Below are 16,482 nucleotides of genomic sequence, written 5' to 3' on the forward strand. Positions count from 1 at the left end.
CTTATTACAATGCACCCCGCTGAGAACCCACTTATTGTCATACCACCAAGACTGCCCCACAATGGTTTAATCCTCTGCTTATTGGCAATTGTCCCTTACATTTAGACAATATTGTGGTGATTGCTGGCAAAACAGAAGCTTCAATTGAGCTTGCATTAAAAAAGCTAGTACTTTCGATTAACCCTTCGAAGTTCAAAGTAAAGTCAAACTGATCAGAAGACAACTGGTTTGCCCACAAAATATGCAAATACTCTGCTCTGAGTAGGACAAGGGCTGAGCATGTCGGCATTGAAGGTGAAGGATGATAAGTGATTCATTGCAGAGATATGTGAAGTGAAATCTGACAGGTTTGTGGAAGGGAATGAGTCCCCTGTAGAAAGAATTCTCCATTACACAGCAATATGATGGGAATCAGCTTGCTAAGCGCAGGCTACATTGGCTGCCTTTGTTGAGGGGCCTTGTTAAGTATTAACTGGAGAAAGGCTGTGCCCGGCCTACTCCATGGGAACACTTTATCTCCTCTTCGCTGGAGCCACGACCTGCGGTGCTTAATTTTTCTCTCTCGGTTGGGCTGCAGCCCTGTGCCGTTCCAGCCAAAAAACGCTCATATTTGAGGAAGCTTAACTCTCCCTTGGTTGCCAGGTATTAAACGAAAACTTGTCTGTCACAGGAGGAGAGGGTCAGGGGGAGAGAATAAGGGGTCATGTTAACTACTAAGGCAAAAACAAACGGCTGGCCAGCTAATCACGTGAGGCAGCTTTTAGCTATGGAGACAGTAGTGGGGCCTAGGGAGAGAGAGTCATATTAGCAGAGCATGGGAGGTATGTTTAAGGTTTCAGGCATTCCCTTTTACCTCTCTGAGGATGCCTGAAGCCAGACATGCTTTATCAGATTATTTCAATTATTTCCTCTTTGAGAATCAATGCCTTTTGTTTCACACCGAATAAATTACTTTAAATAAACGGCTTTATTTACTAAAGTGTGAACTGTTTAGAATTCAATGCAAATTCAGTACATTTTATATTTTAAGCTAAAATAATTGAGCTGAAGACAGCTGTTATGTAGTTTTTCTTCAATCTGGCTATATCGGTCTATATTTAAAAAAAGAATCACAGTGAATTTCACATTAAATGTATTACATTTCAAAAGCATCACACTACTGTGAAAAGTCTTGAAGGGCTTATTCACTAAACATTAATTGGTAGCGAATTCAAACCTGAATTTCAACATTACTATATTTCACATTTCATTACATTTTTTACAATTTGGTGATAAGTAAATAAACTATTTAAAGTGTTTTGTTTATATAATATCTGGGTAAACAAAAATATATATTTTCCACTAATATTCTATTCTGTTTTTCGACATTTATAGATGTTAATATTACTTAAAGGGACACTATAGTCACCAAAACAACTCTTTACGCTTTATTTAGCACTTTTGGTGTTTAGGTCATGCTCCTGCACAATCACGGCTTAATTCTATGCCATTTAGGAGTAAAATCACTTTGTTTATGAACCCTAGTCACAACGTCCTGCATGTTACTTACACAGCCTTCCTACGCACTTCCTAATGTTTAAACTTCCTTTATTGCACAGTCTGTTTAATTCAGAATTTCTTATTGCCTCTTGTGTGTGATTAAAGTACAATTACAGAGCAGGAGATACAAACTTCTAAAGTAAGTCAATATTTGACAGCAAATTAAAATATATTTTTCATGCAAGCTGTGTCAATCACAGACGGGGAGGTGTGGCTAGGGCTGCATGGACAGAAACAAAAAGTGATTTAACACCTAAATGACAGATTATTGAGCAGTGAGACAGCAAGGGCATGATGTATACACAAAAACTGCTTAAAAATTTTTTTGGTGACTATAGTGTCCCTTTACATTCCAAACCAGCTGTTGGAATAACTTTTTTTTTTTTTTTTAAATTCTTTATTTTATTTGTGCATCAGATAACAGTAGTCATGCAGAGCCACGACAGCATCTGCAGGCATTTGCATAGTTTGACATATACGTGGCAGCGTAAACGGCACATTTTTTTTTTTTGAATGACATACAAGAAGCAAACTCGTGTAATTAGAATGTATAAGCTTACAGTGCTCGATAGGTACATAGACTTAAAACAGTGTCAAAAGTAAAGATCGCGCTCAGACGCTTTATATGCTTAAAGTTGCTTAAAAAATATGCTTGAAATACGCTTTGAAATTTGCCTGGCATATAGTAATATAGTGAAGATCGCGCTTCAGCGCTTGTTATGCTTAACCCCTTAAGGACCAAACTTCTGGAATAAAATGGAATCATGACATGTCACACATGTCATGTGTCCCTAAGGGGTTAAAGTCGCTTAAAATATGCTTAGAATACGCCTTGAAGTTTGCCTGGCATATAGTGATTTAGTAAAGATCGCGTTTGACATAAAAGTGTAGGATTAACCCCAAACCAAGAAAAACAGTAAACGCTTCATACGTTAAGAGGCTTCAATGCGAGAAAATAGACTGCACTTCTATATTGTTGGTTTGCGCCTTTCTGCGTCTAGGTGAAGTGTATGCGAAATATAATATAAGTAGAAGCTTATGGAAAAGGTTCAGGTTCTGAAGGCAAACTACTGTAGCTTATGGAAAAACAACATATAAAATGATTTCGCTTTAAATGACAGGCACAGGGTTAACTACGTGGCTAAACAGGAGAAACTGTGGTATTAGTCAAAGGCTAGTAGAACAAGTATGCCAGATTGTGTAACCACCTTAACCTAACCCAGTGTTGGCGTTGCATAGCCTTAATTATAAACCTGCTGGTGGTCATTAATGCAGTTCTCTTGGCATGTATATGGACCAGTCCCGGATCAGCCGACCCCGCACATGGGCCATTTGGGATAGACAGTCTCTGCAGCTGGGGAGGGCCAGGGTTCCTCTTTGGCTTGATCGTGTGCGGCAGTTAGCTGTGCTGTGGCTTGGTAGGTGGCTGTATTCCACGATTGCAGAGTAGAGGCTTGCTGGTCTAAGGTGCTATGTCTAGGTGCTGTGCCGGGGCTTTGTGGCTGCCTGGCTGTTTTGCTCTTACTTGTGTGTGAGTGGTGGCCTGCACCCAATGTGCTCCGAACTTTCGTCCGCCGCCATTGCGTTTTGGTCTGCTTGTCCCCTCCGAAGGCCCGCAGTGGAGCTCCGTAGTGGCGTCGGCGGGTGTCAGGACGGATCCATGAGGAGACCATCTTAGCCGCTTGAAGGTACAGCACCCCTCTGTTGCATAGCATCATGTAGAACTTTGAGCAAAGTCGGTCCAGTGCTTCTAGGTGCTGTGAGTGTGGGTAGCTGTATGCGTGCTCCTGCTCTGGCTCTTGCTGGGCGGCCATTTTAGGCATGCTCAGGCACCCTTTGTCTTGGTCGGCTAGTTAGCCTTATTTCTCAGCTGCAAATTGTGTCCGCTTTTCTGCTATGGACCGGGATGACCCCCACCGGTCCGGGGGGGGGGGTAGGAGACCGGTATTTATTCTGGGGATTCCGGCGTCGAGGAGAGCGGCCGCCTCTCCCCGGCATCCACTCCCGCAGGCCGCAATTCGTGTGTCGGGTCACCAGCTCCGACAGGCTCAGGAGAAGGCTCCTCCGGTGCTTTGGTGCACCCCCGTCTCGGGTGGCACACCCCGAAGGATGTGTGAGCTCTGTGGCCTCCGGTATCGGCTTTTTTGCTGTCCGCCCGGCGGGAGCTCTTTCCCCGCACGTCCGTGCTGCTTGGCGGTCAGGCTCCGCCCCCCTGTTGGAATAACTTAGGTGTTTTATGTTTATTAAGTTTGTTTCAACTATGTGGTATATCCAGTATAGATTTAATTGCGCTGACGTTGCTCGGAAAAATACATGACTAGGGTCACTCTCATTGAAGTGGTCTGAGTGAAGTGTACCTGTCCCATTTCAGTGTTAAGACTGCCTCTAGTGTCTGTCTACCAGACAGCCACAAGAGGCGCTTCCCGCAGTATCACAGAGTTTGACTCTGTGAAACGACGCTGGATATCCTCACACTTTGTATGAGGACATCCAGCGTCAAGCAAAACCCAATAGGAAAGTATTGATTCAATGCTTTCCTATGGTGAAGGTCTAATGCAGTTAAGTATTCATCTAACAATGATTTTCTAGTAGTGATAGAATAGAGACTCACCTCATGAATATGTCTGTCTCACTGTCTGTCCATCCAAACTGTTCAAATGGACACTAGACTTGCACTTTGACAGCGTAAGCTCTCCCTCCATTGACAGGTTATATATATATGTGCATGTGTGTGTGTGTGTGTCTGCATATGCCTAGATATACATTTTTTATATTAAATACACACACATCTTACTCTTTTTATGATGCTGCTGTTTGTTCTCCTGCTTAAGATCCAAAATGCTGGCACATTTTTTCACCTCATTACTGTGGGTGTTTTGTAGAATGGGTAATCCCTTCATTTAATTAAAGAAAAATAAAAACACAAGGTATGTTAGTCAGGCTATTGTTGGTCTCCTGGAACAGAATGTCAACCGGTAACGTCTCAATGGGTGGGGGTGGAGTCATGCAGGAATCAGTAAGTCCCATGTGTTTAATCCTCTAATCCCATTCCCTCCTTCTTTCTTACTTTACCACTGTCCCACTGAGAGATGAAGGATGGGGACGTCAAGCGGTATGCTGCCTACTGAACAGCTCTTGAGATAATGGCTGAATTAGTTGTGGAATTTTACTGTTCCGATCAGCTGAATTTTATACACAACTAAGTGCCAAGCTGCTAGGGACAGTACGAATCCCATACAATGGGGGGGCGGGGGGGGGGGGGGGGGGGGGAGGAAGGGGGGGGAGTAGGGAATGTAAGATTTCAGAAGGCATCTAGACAAGTACAGGACGAGACAGAATACATGCAATGACACTAGGCTACTAGAAGAGCTTTCTACTACCATTTACCTCTGCTAGCCGATTACTAATCTAGCTAGACTGTAGAAGAAAAGTTCAAGTGTTAGTGCATGCGCATGCGCAGAATGAACACCACAACTCCCCCTTTGATTTGATGATGTGTACAAACAACATTATCTAATAAATCATTGTTAATCTATTACAACTATTAAAAGACAAATAAGTGCTATAACATAGCAAAATCGATGAAATTGGAAATATACACAAAGATAGTACCTAAAATGTCTGTATAAATGTACAGTACCTTAAAGAAACACCCACTTCATGTCCATATGGTTAATTATACACCTGTCATCAATTGGCATCATCAATGCACTTGACTGTCTAACCTCCAGCCTGTTATGTAATTGAAAACCTCACAACGGCACCAATTGTTTGGGGTATTGGCCACTAAAGTGTAATATTGAAAGATTCACCCACGAAATCATGGTTTAGGCGCAGCTTTAACTCGATATTGATTTCCAACTCCAGTGGCATTAATGGTATTTGGGTGCGGTAGAAATAATATTCGTGACGTTTGAATTGATTTGGATTTGCTGGCTGTCACATGATATCAGCTGTAAATCAGAAAACATTATTGATTACTGACGATGGACTGTAATGTAGACATCAGTTAGCATTCTAGTTTGGGCAGTCCGGCCTTAATTTTACACGTGGCTTGTCAACATTCACCAACTCACCATTTAGTAAATGCATCTAAGAATTCAAGGTCAATTTAATTTTGTGGCCTTAAATTAGAAATTTACTTTGAATTCACTTTGAATTCTAATTTTAGTAAATGACCCTGCATGATCACAATGTCTTTGTATGAAATCAGGCAGGTCAGTGAAAGCCAGTGGTGATCATGCAAACACATCAATCTTCTAACAGTCTTCATCTCGCGCTGTCTCCATGTTATGTATATAGAATGTATATAGAATGTTCCGAAAGCCTATTAACCAGTTAGGGTTCCGTAGTCTATTAGGACTCTAACAAACACTAACAAAAGAGTAACTTGATTTGGCAGCAACTGAAACCTAACAGCATGTTGGACGAAGAGACCTGCTCTCTACAAACACCAAATTAACGTTCTGTGTAATAATAACACATAGTGCAAATCCCTTTTTCCAAGAGCAGACTCTGTCAAATCCCTTTTCAAAACATGCAGTTATATTGCTCTTAAACCCTTTAAAAAATTCTTCAAATATATGTTTAATGCCATAATGTGCCATCTAGCCAAAAACTGAATTGCTCCCAATTACTATGGATGGTACATGTAATTAGATCAGTCTATAAACAGCTTCTTTTGGGTTTGGAGAGGGGGTGGTGTCCTCTTCAAGAGGCCGGTTACATTTAGCACTTAATTTCTGTATTTAAACGGTCATTTCAAACCTGTCTCTTAAACGCTTCACGACTCTGGTACAGTTTGGAACACATGCTATGTAAAATATATCAGTCTGATTTTGGCTTTGTGATTTTGAGAAATAACTGCTGAGTTTTATATTAGATGTTTATAATAAGCAGCATCTTGTGTTTTAAAATAAATAATGTCCCATAGAGGGTCTCTGCCTGCACAGAAAAATTGCAATCCAAGAATTATAAATCTCTCTGTCCAGTGGTCTGTCTGCCCATCCAGAGTAAGATCTCCCTCCATTAACTGGATATACAGATAGTATGTGTTGCACCACGCATAGGTATATGTTGGATAGTTGTGCTGAAATCTCCCATGTATTAGGATCTGTGTGTATATATGTATGTATCCCTGGATATTATTACATACACAGACATCCTACCCCATTAATACTGCTGTTATTTTCTGTTTTACTGCTTAGGATCCAAAATACTGGCACATTTTTTTTCACCTCATTACTGTGGGTGTTTTGTAGAATGGGTAATCCCTTCGTTTAATTAAAGAAGAAGAAAAACACAAGGTATGTTAGTCCGGCTATTGTTGGTTTTTTGGAATAGAATGTCAACCGGTAACGTCTCAATGGGTGATAACAAAAAACAATGAAGCTTCATATCAAGTTAGAAGTATGACTGTGTGTCTTATGAATGTGTGCAGATATCTTCATATCATGAATTAAGATAATGGTGTTCGGCTCTGCTTTAGGCTGTACAGCTATCCACTGTGTACATTACTCCGATTAAAGTCTGAAAAGACTGCTTGGAGATTATAGCCACTCCCTGCTCTGGAAAAAAACTTTGTATCTGCATTTCTTTCTAGTTTATTTCTGCATTTCATGGCATTATTTGTACGTTGTATTAAAATGGGACAGCTCAATCTTGCAGTCTAAGCTGAGCATCATTTGGTAACTTAGTCTTTTCATTGGTAGATCAATGTTTCTTTCTTTAATGATAATTATTGGTCACTAGGGGGACTTTGCCACCCATTAACCTAAAAGACAGGTATTCTAAATGGTGTATATCATGAAATTAATTATGGATTGGGATTGTTCAGCATTTTTGTCCAGTGTAAGAAGTCCTAAATTCAGACAGATTGCTATTTCTTAGTAGCCACCAACTTATTTTTGGGTATCCACCAAAAAAAGACATGCTCTTTGTTTGTGATTGTTTTCATGGCTGAGAAGTGGATGTAATTAACCGTGTGCTCACAGTAGCAGGGCTCAGAGACACAGTAGGGGTTTGGTCCCTTTGTAGGGGTCTGATCATCTGTAGGAAGTTAAAGAGATTTAATCGTTACCTGTGTGTTTTGTCATGTCTTTGAGAATAAATGGATGCCTGATGGCCTGGAAGTTAGTCTAAAAAGATCAAGTTCTATCTGTCTTTGTCAGACGTTTTTATTTGGGCATTTGCAGCAAAAGGGAAATGATTGTCTGTAGAAGGCTTGATTACAGGGAACTGTAATAGTCTCGAGTACAAAGATTGGTAGCAGGGTTGAGGATGTTCATTTGTGGCACAACAATTTGTAGCAAGCTGTATAACAGGAATCTGTTGCAGGTTTGGAAGAAGCAATCTATGGCAAGCTTGAGAACAGAAATGTACTTGAAAATGTGAATCTATAGCAAGTTTGAAGGTGGGAATCTATAGCAAACTTGATGATGGGAATCTACAGCAAACTTGAGGATGGGAATCTACAGCAAACTTGATGATGTGAATCTACAGCAAACTTGATGGGAATCTATAGCAAACTTGAGGATGGGAATCTATAGCAAACTTGAGGATGGGAATCTATAGCAATCTTGAGGATGGGACTCTGTAGCAAGCTTGAGGATGGGAATCTGTAGCAAGTTTGAGGATGGGAAGCTATAGCAAACTTGAGGATGGGAATCTATAGCAAACTTGAGGATGGGAATCTATAGCAAACTTGAGGATGGGAATCTATAGCAAACTTGAGGATGGGAATCTACAGCAAACTTGAGGATGGGAATCTATAAGAAGTTTAAGAACATAAATCTACAGTCTTGTGGTAGGAAGGTCTAGTTGGTGCACCAAGACACTAGAGAAGTACCACCACATCTTTCATTTTATTTTCTTGTCACTTTGTTTCCCGACAGGACTTCTGTTATGCCACCAGTTTTATTCTCAAGAAGGAACCTTTCCCCTATATAAAGTTAGATTTTTGTAGAGGTTTTGAATGCTCACTCATTGACTTTATTTTATAAGTGGCCTGGAGTGCAAATTATTTATAGAACACGTATGTTTTTCGCTCCCATGTACACCTCTAATCACTCTTGACAAGTTGTTATAGTGAACACCAGTTCACTCCTTACTAGGGTTAATAAAAGCTATAAGAAAATAAATAAAAGCTATAAGAAAAACTGAAAGGCATGCCAGGAGAGAAAATTATTTGTTTGAAAAAAAAAAAGAGCTTTTGAAATCAGAGAGAGAGAGAGAGAGAGAGTATAACTAAACTTCAATAAAATCATATAAATCGGCAAAAATATGGTGGGTAGGAATTAAATAAGCTGTCATTTTCACACAGGAATATTGCATGTCTTTCACTGCAGGACATGTTTATTTTAATGACTGATTGACAAGGCAATGCTGAAAACTGACTTAGGTGTGATGATAGAGTCAATGGAATTTTTGAAGAGATTATACTCGATTCTGAATTTCTTGGAAAATTCTCATAATAAAGCTAAACACATTTCCATGTTTCCCCATAGCATTGCCAAGCCAAGCATCAAGTTAAAAGACTGGATGAAAAAAAGAACTGGAAAAGTTTCCCTTTTACTCTCACATTACTGTTTTGCAGAAATCAGAACTTTAATCTTACGTCAAGTTTTACAGGATTTATTATTCATTGCTTATAATGCTTTTTCAAATTTGAGACAGTATCACGCTAAGAACAATGATTTAACCTCTTGTAATTAAAGGAACACTATAGCGTCAGGAATACAAAGATGTATTCCTGACATTACAGTATAGTGCTGGAATGCAGCATTAGGTCCCTGGCCCCCCTCTCACCAGAAATCAAAGGTGATTTTATTCACCTTTTCTCCCACCCCACACCAGTTTTGCAATGACTGGACCTGCCTCCATGGCTGAGATCATCAATCTTCATGCAGAGCAGGAAGCACTTCTAGTGGACGTCAGAGGGACTGCCACTAGAGTTGTAACTAGGCACCAATGTAAACACTGCACCTTTTAAAGTGCTAAGGCTTCAAGGACATGTCATACACACCAGAACCACTTCTGTAGTGGTTTTGGTGGCTACAGGGTCCCTGTAACAATATGTAACAACTCATTTTATTTGGAACCTACCAGTCATCTTAACATTTATATCACAACTTCCTAAAATATATATTATGCTGATAATCCCTGCCATTAAATGTTCTAATTTTATTTTCCAACTACATAATATTTTATTAAATCCATGGACTAAAAATAATAAGACAGAAGGAATGGTTTTATTACAAATGCAAATTTTGTACAAATTGGCCTTGGGATAAAATGTTAGAATAAATAATCGCCATATCATTTGCTGTCCTTCTGCTGATTAAGCAGCTGTCTGGAATCAGAATCTTTTATAGTTCACTTGAGGGAAGAGTGTGGTTATGCAGCTCGAGGACAGAGGCCATGTTATCGTCACCTATGTTATTCATAGGCTTAAACAGATTAGCTCAATTCTGAGCTATTAATGAACTGTGCACACATTGAGTGCAACCCCTCCAGACTTAACACTGGATGTCGTGAAATGTGAATACTTGTTATAGGCTCACGCCAGCCAAGCGCAAGATATAGGCAGAGACCTGAAACGCTAAATTAACTTTACAGTAAAAATGCCAGAAATCTAACTGATGCAATTTTATTGTAGTATTTATACTACTCTACTAAACATACCGAATTGCCTTGTGGAATTGAGCTATTTCTGTAATAAGAAAAATTCGTACAAAAAAAAATATAAATTCAATTTATAATTTAATATATGGAATTAACATAGTTGAATATTTACTATACATGTATATGTATAAAATATGTCAAGTCATATAGAAATGCATCCCAAAATTGTAGTCCTTTCTCTTAGAATTACATGCAGTTTTGTGCATAGATTTTTTATTTTTAAATAATCTTTAATCGATGGAGAGGTTACATTGCAATGAAACAATCAAAAATGTCAAACAATCACATACGATAAATAAAACACAATGTTAGCACATCTATATATATATAAGCTCACAAGATGGGATTGAAAACAAGAAAGCAGAGTAACATCATAAAAATCAGCCTCATAAATAATAAAACCAGGTTTGAATCAAGCCAAATTGACTAGCTCGCCTTCTCCTACAATTTTTAAATAACACTTGCCACCGCTATCTGTTGGGCAGCTAAGCAACAACAACAAAAAAAGAATGATTGCACACATAAACAGAAGGGGCCAGAGAACAAAGAGTAAGGGGAGAGGAAAAAAAAGGGGTGCTGGGCAAGAGGGAAATCGATATGAGGCAAATGTGTAGGCCACAGGCACCAGCATGACAGTTTAGGATTGCCAGGGCTACGGACCTTATTTTGTGCCACAAACATGCCTTACAGCTATCTACCAGTTCTTCCATATTGTGCTCAATTTTGAATTTATTCATCAGCACCTCAGCTGATAGAGGGAGAGCCTTCTATTGCTTCATTCAACGGTTTCTCTGAGCTGAACATATTTTATGGCAAAGTTTTGGTGCAGGTTGAATGACTTGGAACCTATGGAGAGAGCAATTCAATAAAGCCAAAGATGTGTCCGTGATATGACAAATGCCTAGAACTTCACTCAAGCATCGGAAGACCTCGGCCCAAAATTACGCAGATTTAAAAAAAATATTTTTTAAATCTCTGGTGATCTCTTGTGCTGTATAAAGCAAAACCTGCTGTCTGTGTTTATGAGAATAAATACTGCATTTTTATAGGACTAGACAAGTTCTTCATTGTCACTCTGTGGATATGAATTACAATAATATGGAAATAAATTATGTTTTCAGTTAGAAAACTGGAATGGCAAAGTTGTGGTCGCATGTAATGTGTTAAATAGCACTTGTCTGTCAAACCACCTAGTTAACCCGTTCCCACATGAGTCAGTATGTGGTAAGGAGCTGTCGGTTATGTACTACAAATTGAAATGCCTGTGGAAGAGGAGCAAAGGGGGTGGTTTAGGTTGTCTGCCAACCTTACAAGGCCAGTCCACTGAGGGCAGACCCTGCAGTGCCCTGAACATAGCGCAAGCACGTCAATGATGCGCATGTGCTATGATTGTTGACGACAGTTCCCAGGTGTCCCCAAATGTAAGATATCGGGGAACTAAGTCAGGATGGCAGAACCGCTGTACTTGGAGGCAGAAGAAGAATACAATTCAGGGGTCTGTAGAGTAGAGGGACACACATGATCTATAAAATTACACATTTGGGAAAATCACAGAAAATGGAACTATACCCAGTAGTTTTGGTTGGGTTGGTTACAAAATGGTTAAATAAAAGTTGTCAAATTTCTAATAGTGAAATACCCTGATGGGTCTACTTTTTACAAATGTGCACTAGTTTTTTAGAAACAATTTTGAGGAAAATTTTGAAAACAAATTAACTTTTTTCCTCCCTCCCTCCAATTGTTTTAGTAATTTACTCATAAATAGTAATGGTAATAGTCATAATAGAAGAAAACCATATCTCTTTTTATATTTTGTTTTGGCGCACATAAAGGGAAAGGAAGGGACAATATGAAGGGTTAATATAGATAGCGAAAAAACTTCCTTTGCATTCTGTTATTGTTTTGTGATTTGCTTAACTTACTCACCTTGTTTATTTGATGTATTTATGTTTTTTAAAACTATTTTATCATTGGAAACAGATTGAGTACAGCTCACTCTGGTATACTAAAGGAGAAGAGGGGTAACTCCTAGTGGAATCAAGGAGGGAAGTTAGAGGGTAGGGAAAGAGGGAAGTTAGTATACCAGTATAGGGGTACTAGAAGCACATGAAAAGTGCTATAAGTAATAATACCAATGGGAGGCTAAAGACATAAAACAAAAACAAAAAAATATTTATTGAAAAAGATATATTAAAAATTGCCAGAAAATTGGCAATCACCCAAAGTGTAACACACAAATTAAATAAGGTGGAAAAACCTGAAGTGAATGATTAAATGAAAAAACATAGCTTGATAACTGAAGATTAAAAATTCTAAAGTTGCACTCTATTTATTCTCAGTTAGGGCACACGTCTGTGCTTCACATAAATAGTGATAAACATTAAATATTAAAGGGGGAATGATAGGGTACCCTGGGGTGTAGAGGATATGAATCCTATGTAAGTATATATATAGCAAAAGAGCTGCCTAAGTAGAAAAAGCCTTGATACAGAGTATAAAAACAACAGGCTCAGTAAAGAAGCATAGTTGGTAAAAAGTAACAATCCATCAGTAATTGTTGCTAATTTAGTTGCACTTTGAATTAGCTGTATATTAGACTGGCAGTGAGCCTCTTGTGTGAATACAGAGCTATTTGAAGATGTCACATTAACCTATATGGTTAAATATCAATGGATTTAGTTCAATTGTACACCTAAATGTTATAGTCTCTTGTTGAAATGAATAAAAGTTCAATTGAATAACCAGGTTGCTAGGTGTAAACTTCGATGGATGCTGGCAGGACTCTAAGTAATGAGAACGCACTATTATGCTGTGCTCTCAGGGTACCAAGGGGAGAAAAAAAGAAAGATTTTGATAGTAATCCGTAAAAAGAACGATATCTCAAAATAAACTATCCATGGATAGCCTCCCCGTGCCTTCAAGGGCACCTAAACCCAACCCCCCTAGTAAAGTATATAGAAGGAGTAGAGTGCAGACATAGAAGGTAGAGGTCAACTTAATATAATAAGCTGCATAGTCAATCCCTTAATATTTCATGTTTATCACTATTTATGTGAAGCACAGACGTGTGCCCTAACTGGGAATAAATAGAGTGCAACTTTAGAATTTTTAATCTTCAGTTATCAAGCTATGTTTTTTCATTTAATCGTTCACTTCAGGTTTTTCCACCTTATTTAATTTGTGTGTTACACTTTGGGTGATTGCCAATTTTCTGGCAATTTTTAATAAATCTTTTTCAATAAATTCTTTTTTGTTTTTGTTTTATGTCTTTAGCCTCCCATTGGTATTATTACTTATAGCACTTCTCATGTGCTTCTAGTACCCCTATACTGGTATATTTTATAATTGGGCTAGCTTTTAAAGAGCAGTGGTCTTCAACTGAGACTTACATAGATGTGTATTCAAAACATGCCACAACTGATTAGTTTGTTTTTGTTTTTAATTAACACAGTGGGAGTCTGGGAGATATGTAGAAAGAGTAGTTTTGGACCACAGCTAAAAAACAGTGAATGATATGTATACAGATCAGCTGTTGGCTAAAGTCCAGAAACAGAAAAATCACCATAGAAACCTACTGGATGTTGTTTGTGATTGCTTCTTTCTGAAAATTGTCTACACAGTTGTTCTTCATACATAACTCCCACTGTATATACAATTTGTAATGAGCTATTGATCTGTTTGCAATCTTATTTTAACGGCTGCCTTCATCCAGCAACGAGCTTTTTGTATAACCCAGTGACACAGCTTAAACTGGTCTAACAAATGGTAAATTTTAAGGTTTAATGTTCTGTGTAAATTGTCTAAATTGTGTTAATCGGCATTGGAATGGACATTTTTGCCTAAAAAAAAAAAAGAACAGAATTAGGTAGGTGAATGACATCTACAATCCTAGAAAACCATAAAATAAATCCCGATTGATCATTGATGTCTTGGATGGGATGCAAAACACATTTTGTTTTAAAAGTAACATGTATGCTATGATCTTTCACCCACAGGCTCTTTGCAGTAAAATGCGGTTCGTGCCTTGACACCATCACATCTAGAGAGTTCGTCATGAGAGCACAAAAAAGTGTCTACCATTTGGGCTGTTTCTGCTGCTGTGTGTGTGAAAGACAACTGCAAAAGGGTGATGAGTTTGTTTTAAAAGATGGGCAACTTCTCTGCAAGAGTGACTATGAGCGTGAACGAGATCTTCTTAGCTTGGTCAGCCCAGCAGCCTCAGATTCAGGTATACTTTTATATAGTCATAGAATACACTGCTGATTTTAAAAAAAAGTGTTCTATCTATCTATCTATATATGTATCTATGTATGTATCTGTCTGTCTATCTATCTATCTTTCTATCTATTTATCTATCTGTCTATCTATCTGTCTGTCTATCTATCTATCTATCTATCTGTCTGTCTATCTATCTATCTATCTATCTGTCTGTTTGTCTATCTATCTATCTATCTATCTATCTATCTATCTATCTATCTGTCTATCTATCTGTATGTTTGTCTATCTATCTGTCTATCTGTCTGTTTGTCTGTCTATCTATCTGTCTGTTTGTCTATCTATCTATCTATCTATCTATCTATCTATCGATGTAGCATAAAAACATAGAATGTGACGGCAGATAAGAACCATTCGGCCCATCTAGTCTGTCTGTCTGTCTGTCTGATATTCCTGTGGTAGGAAAGGACTGACTTTATAATGTACTAACAAGTGCTAATTACTCTTTCCCAAATGAACATGTTTTAGAGTTGACCAGTTTCAGACTCACATTATAATAATTTTGCCTCCAATGATCTATTTTATATAATTTAAGCATTTTATACATATTTTTGGATGTAAAAGTTGAAATGTCTTAATATTTAAGGGGACCTTCATTTTGCCCAGTTCATAAAAAAACAATATTTGTCACATTTCTAATTGTTGTTTTATTATATGCTTTTGCTTAAGAAATCTATTTGTACAACAATGCATTATTATTTTTATTATTATTATTATTTTTATTATTATTATCATCATTATAGCACCAGCATATTCCGCTGGACTTCACAATTATTTAAAATGTGATAGAAATAATTGACAAATTAAATTAAACAGAAAATATATATGCAGATTAGATTTGGGAGATTTAAAGATATCTGGATTTTCCTTGGTAAAATTGGAGCCTCCACCAGCTTTTCCATCTGTCAGACTATAAGCTATTTTCACTCACTTAACAAAATCCATATGGAAAACTAAAACAAAACAATAACATATATATATATATATATATATATATATATAAATTGCAATATCTGATTAAGTGTTGCTATCATTTATTTATAAAGTTCTATCATCCTCTGAAACCATTGAAAGATACAATGTACTGCCACGTCACAAGAAAAATAAATAAAATACAAAACTAGATACCTTCAACAATATCATTTTTAGGGCTAGACAGGCTTGTTGTAATACATTAGCGCTTTATTTTATTGCCTTATATTAACATATACAATATTTATTTTTATTATATAGCAGCATGTATCATATGAATATTGCTTAAAATCATAGCCAGATTTCTGTGCGGTATCAGCTGTGTTACTTAGACATGGGATTTTTATGCAGCACTCTACCCCTTTACATTCCCCTCTAATGTCTAACTTTCAAAGAGCTTTTTATAGACAAGAGGGTGAGAGAGGCAGAGCATAAGCTAAACCCAATTTTATTGGAAAATGCAGAGGGGGGAAAGTAGAGCCGCAGATCCCATATGCTGAAGCTAATCTCCAAAGCTCTTACTTCAATTACAGCCTCTGCAGACTCCATCACTCAATCCTATGTAAACAGCACCTACTCAAAAAGCATCCTCATTTCCAATTAAGTGCCCTAACTCTGCCTCTCACTCTTAATTCCCTCAAACCAAAGAAGTAGTGATTCAAAAGGAGCGAGAGAATCTGATCAGCGTAGCTTCATTATATGAGATCCCCATCCCACACAGATGATAAACACCTTTTGTACAATATGGACCATACAAATGTGTAGGTCCACCCAAGACCAGCTCATGAAAAGGTCAAACACGCACAATATGTTTTCAACTTCTTACTCCGGACTAAAGAAAGAGGGTTAAGGCTTAATTAAGTGCCACATCTAGTGCCTGAGACATTTAAAGATGTAGAGATCTTGCTAATTAAAACTAAGTCTCTCCTTGTTGAATTTGCATTGGTTTTATTAGCTGTCTACATTTTCTGTAAGCCCGCGATTCTTTGCAGCAGGTGGTGACAAGCTGGCGAA

At 38.0% G+C, this 16,482-nt stretch overlaps 1 protein-coding gene across 1 annotated transcript in view; it reads left to right on the forward strand.

Annotated features, from left to right (window-relative positions):
* Positions 1-16,482, forward strand: part of LMX1A (LIM homeobox transcription factor 1 alpha) — a 70,618-nt gene that overhangs the window by 42,057 nt on the left and 12,079 nt on the right. Inside the window, exon 4 of the mRNA XM_063427345.1 lies at positions 14,217-14,449. Within this exon, the coding sequence (XP_063283415.1) occupies positions 14,217-14,449 (233 nt within the window). The remainder of the gene's footprint in view (positions 1-14,216; positions 14,450-16,482) is intronic.

The sequence above is a fragment of the Pelobates fuscus genome, chromosome 7 (genome assembly GCF_036172605.1).
Source record: "Pelobates fuscus isolate aPelFus1 chromosome 7, aPelFus1.pri, whole genome shotgun sequence".
NCBI lineage: Eukaryota > Metazoa > Chordata > Amphibia > Anura > Pelobatidae > Pelobates > Pelobates fuscus.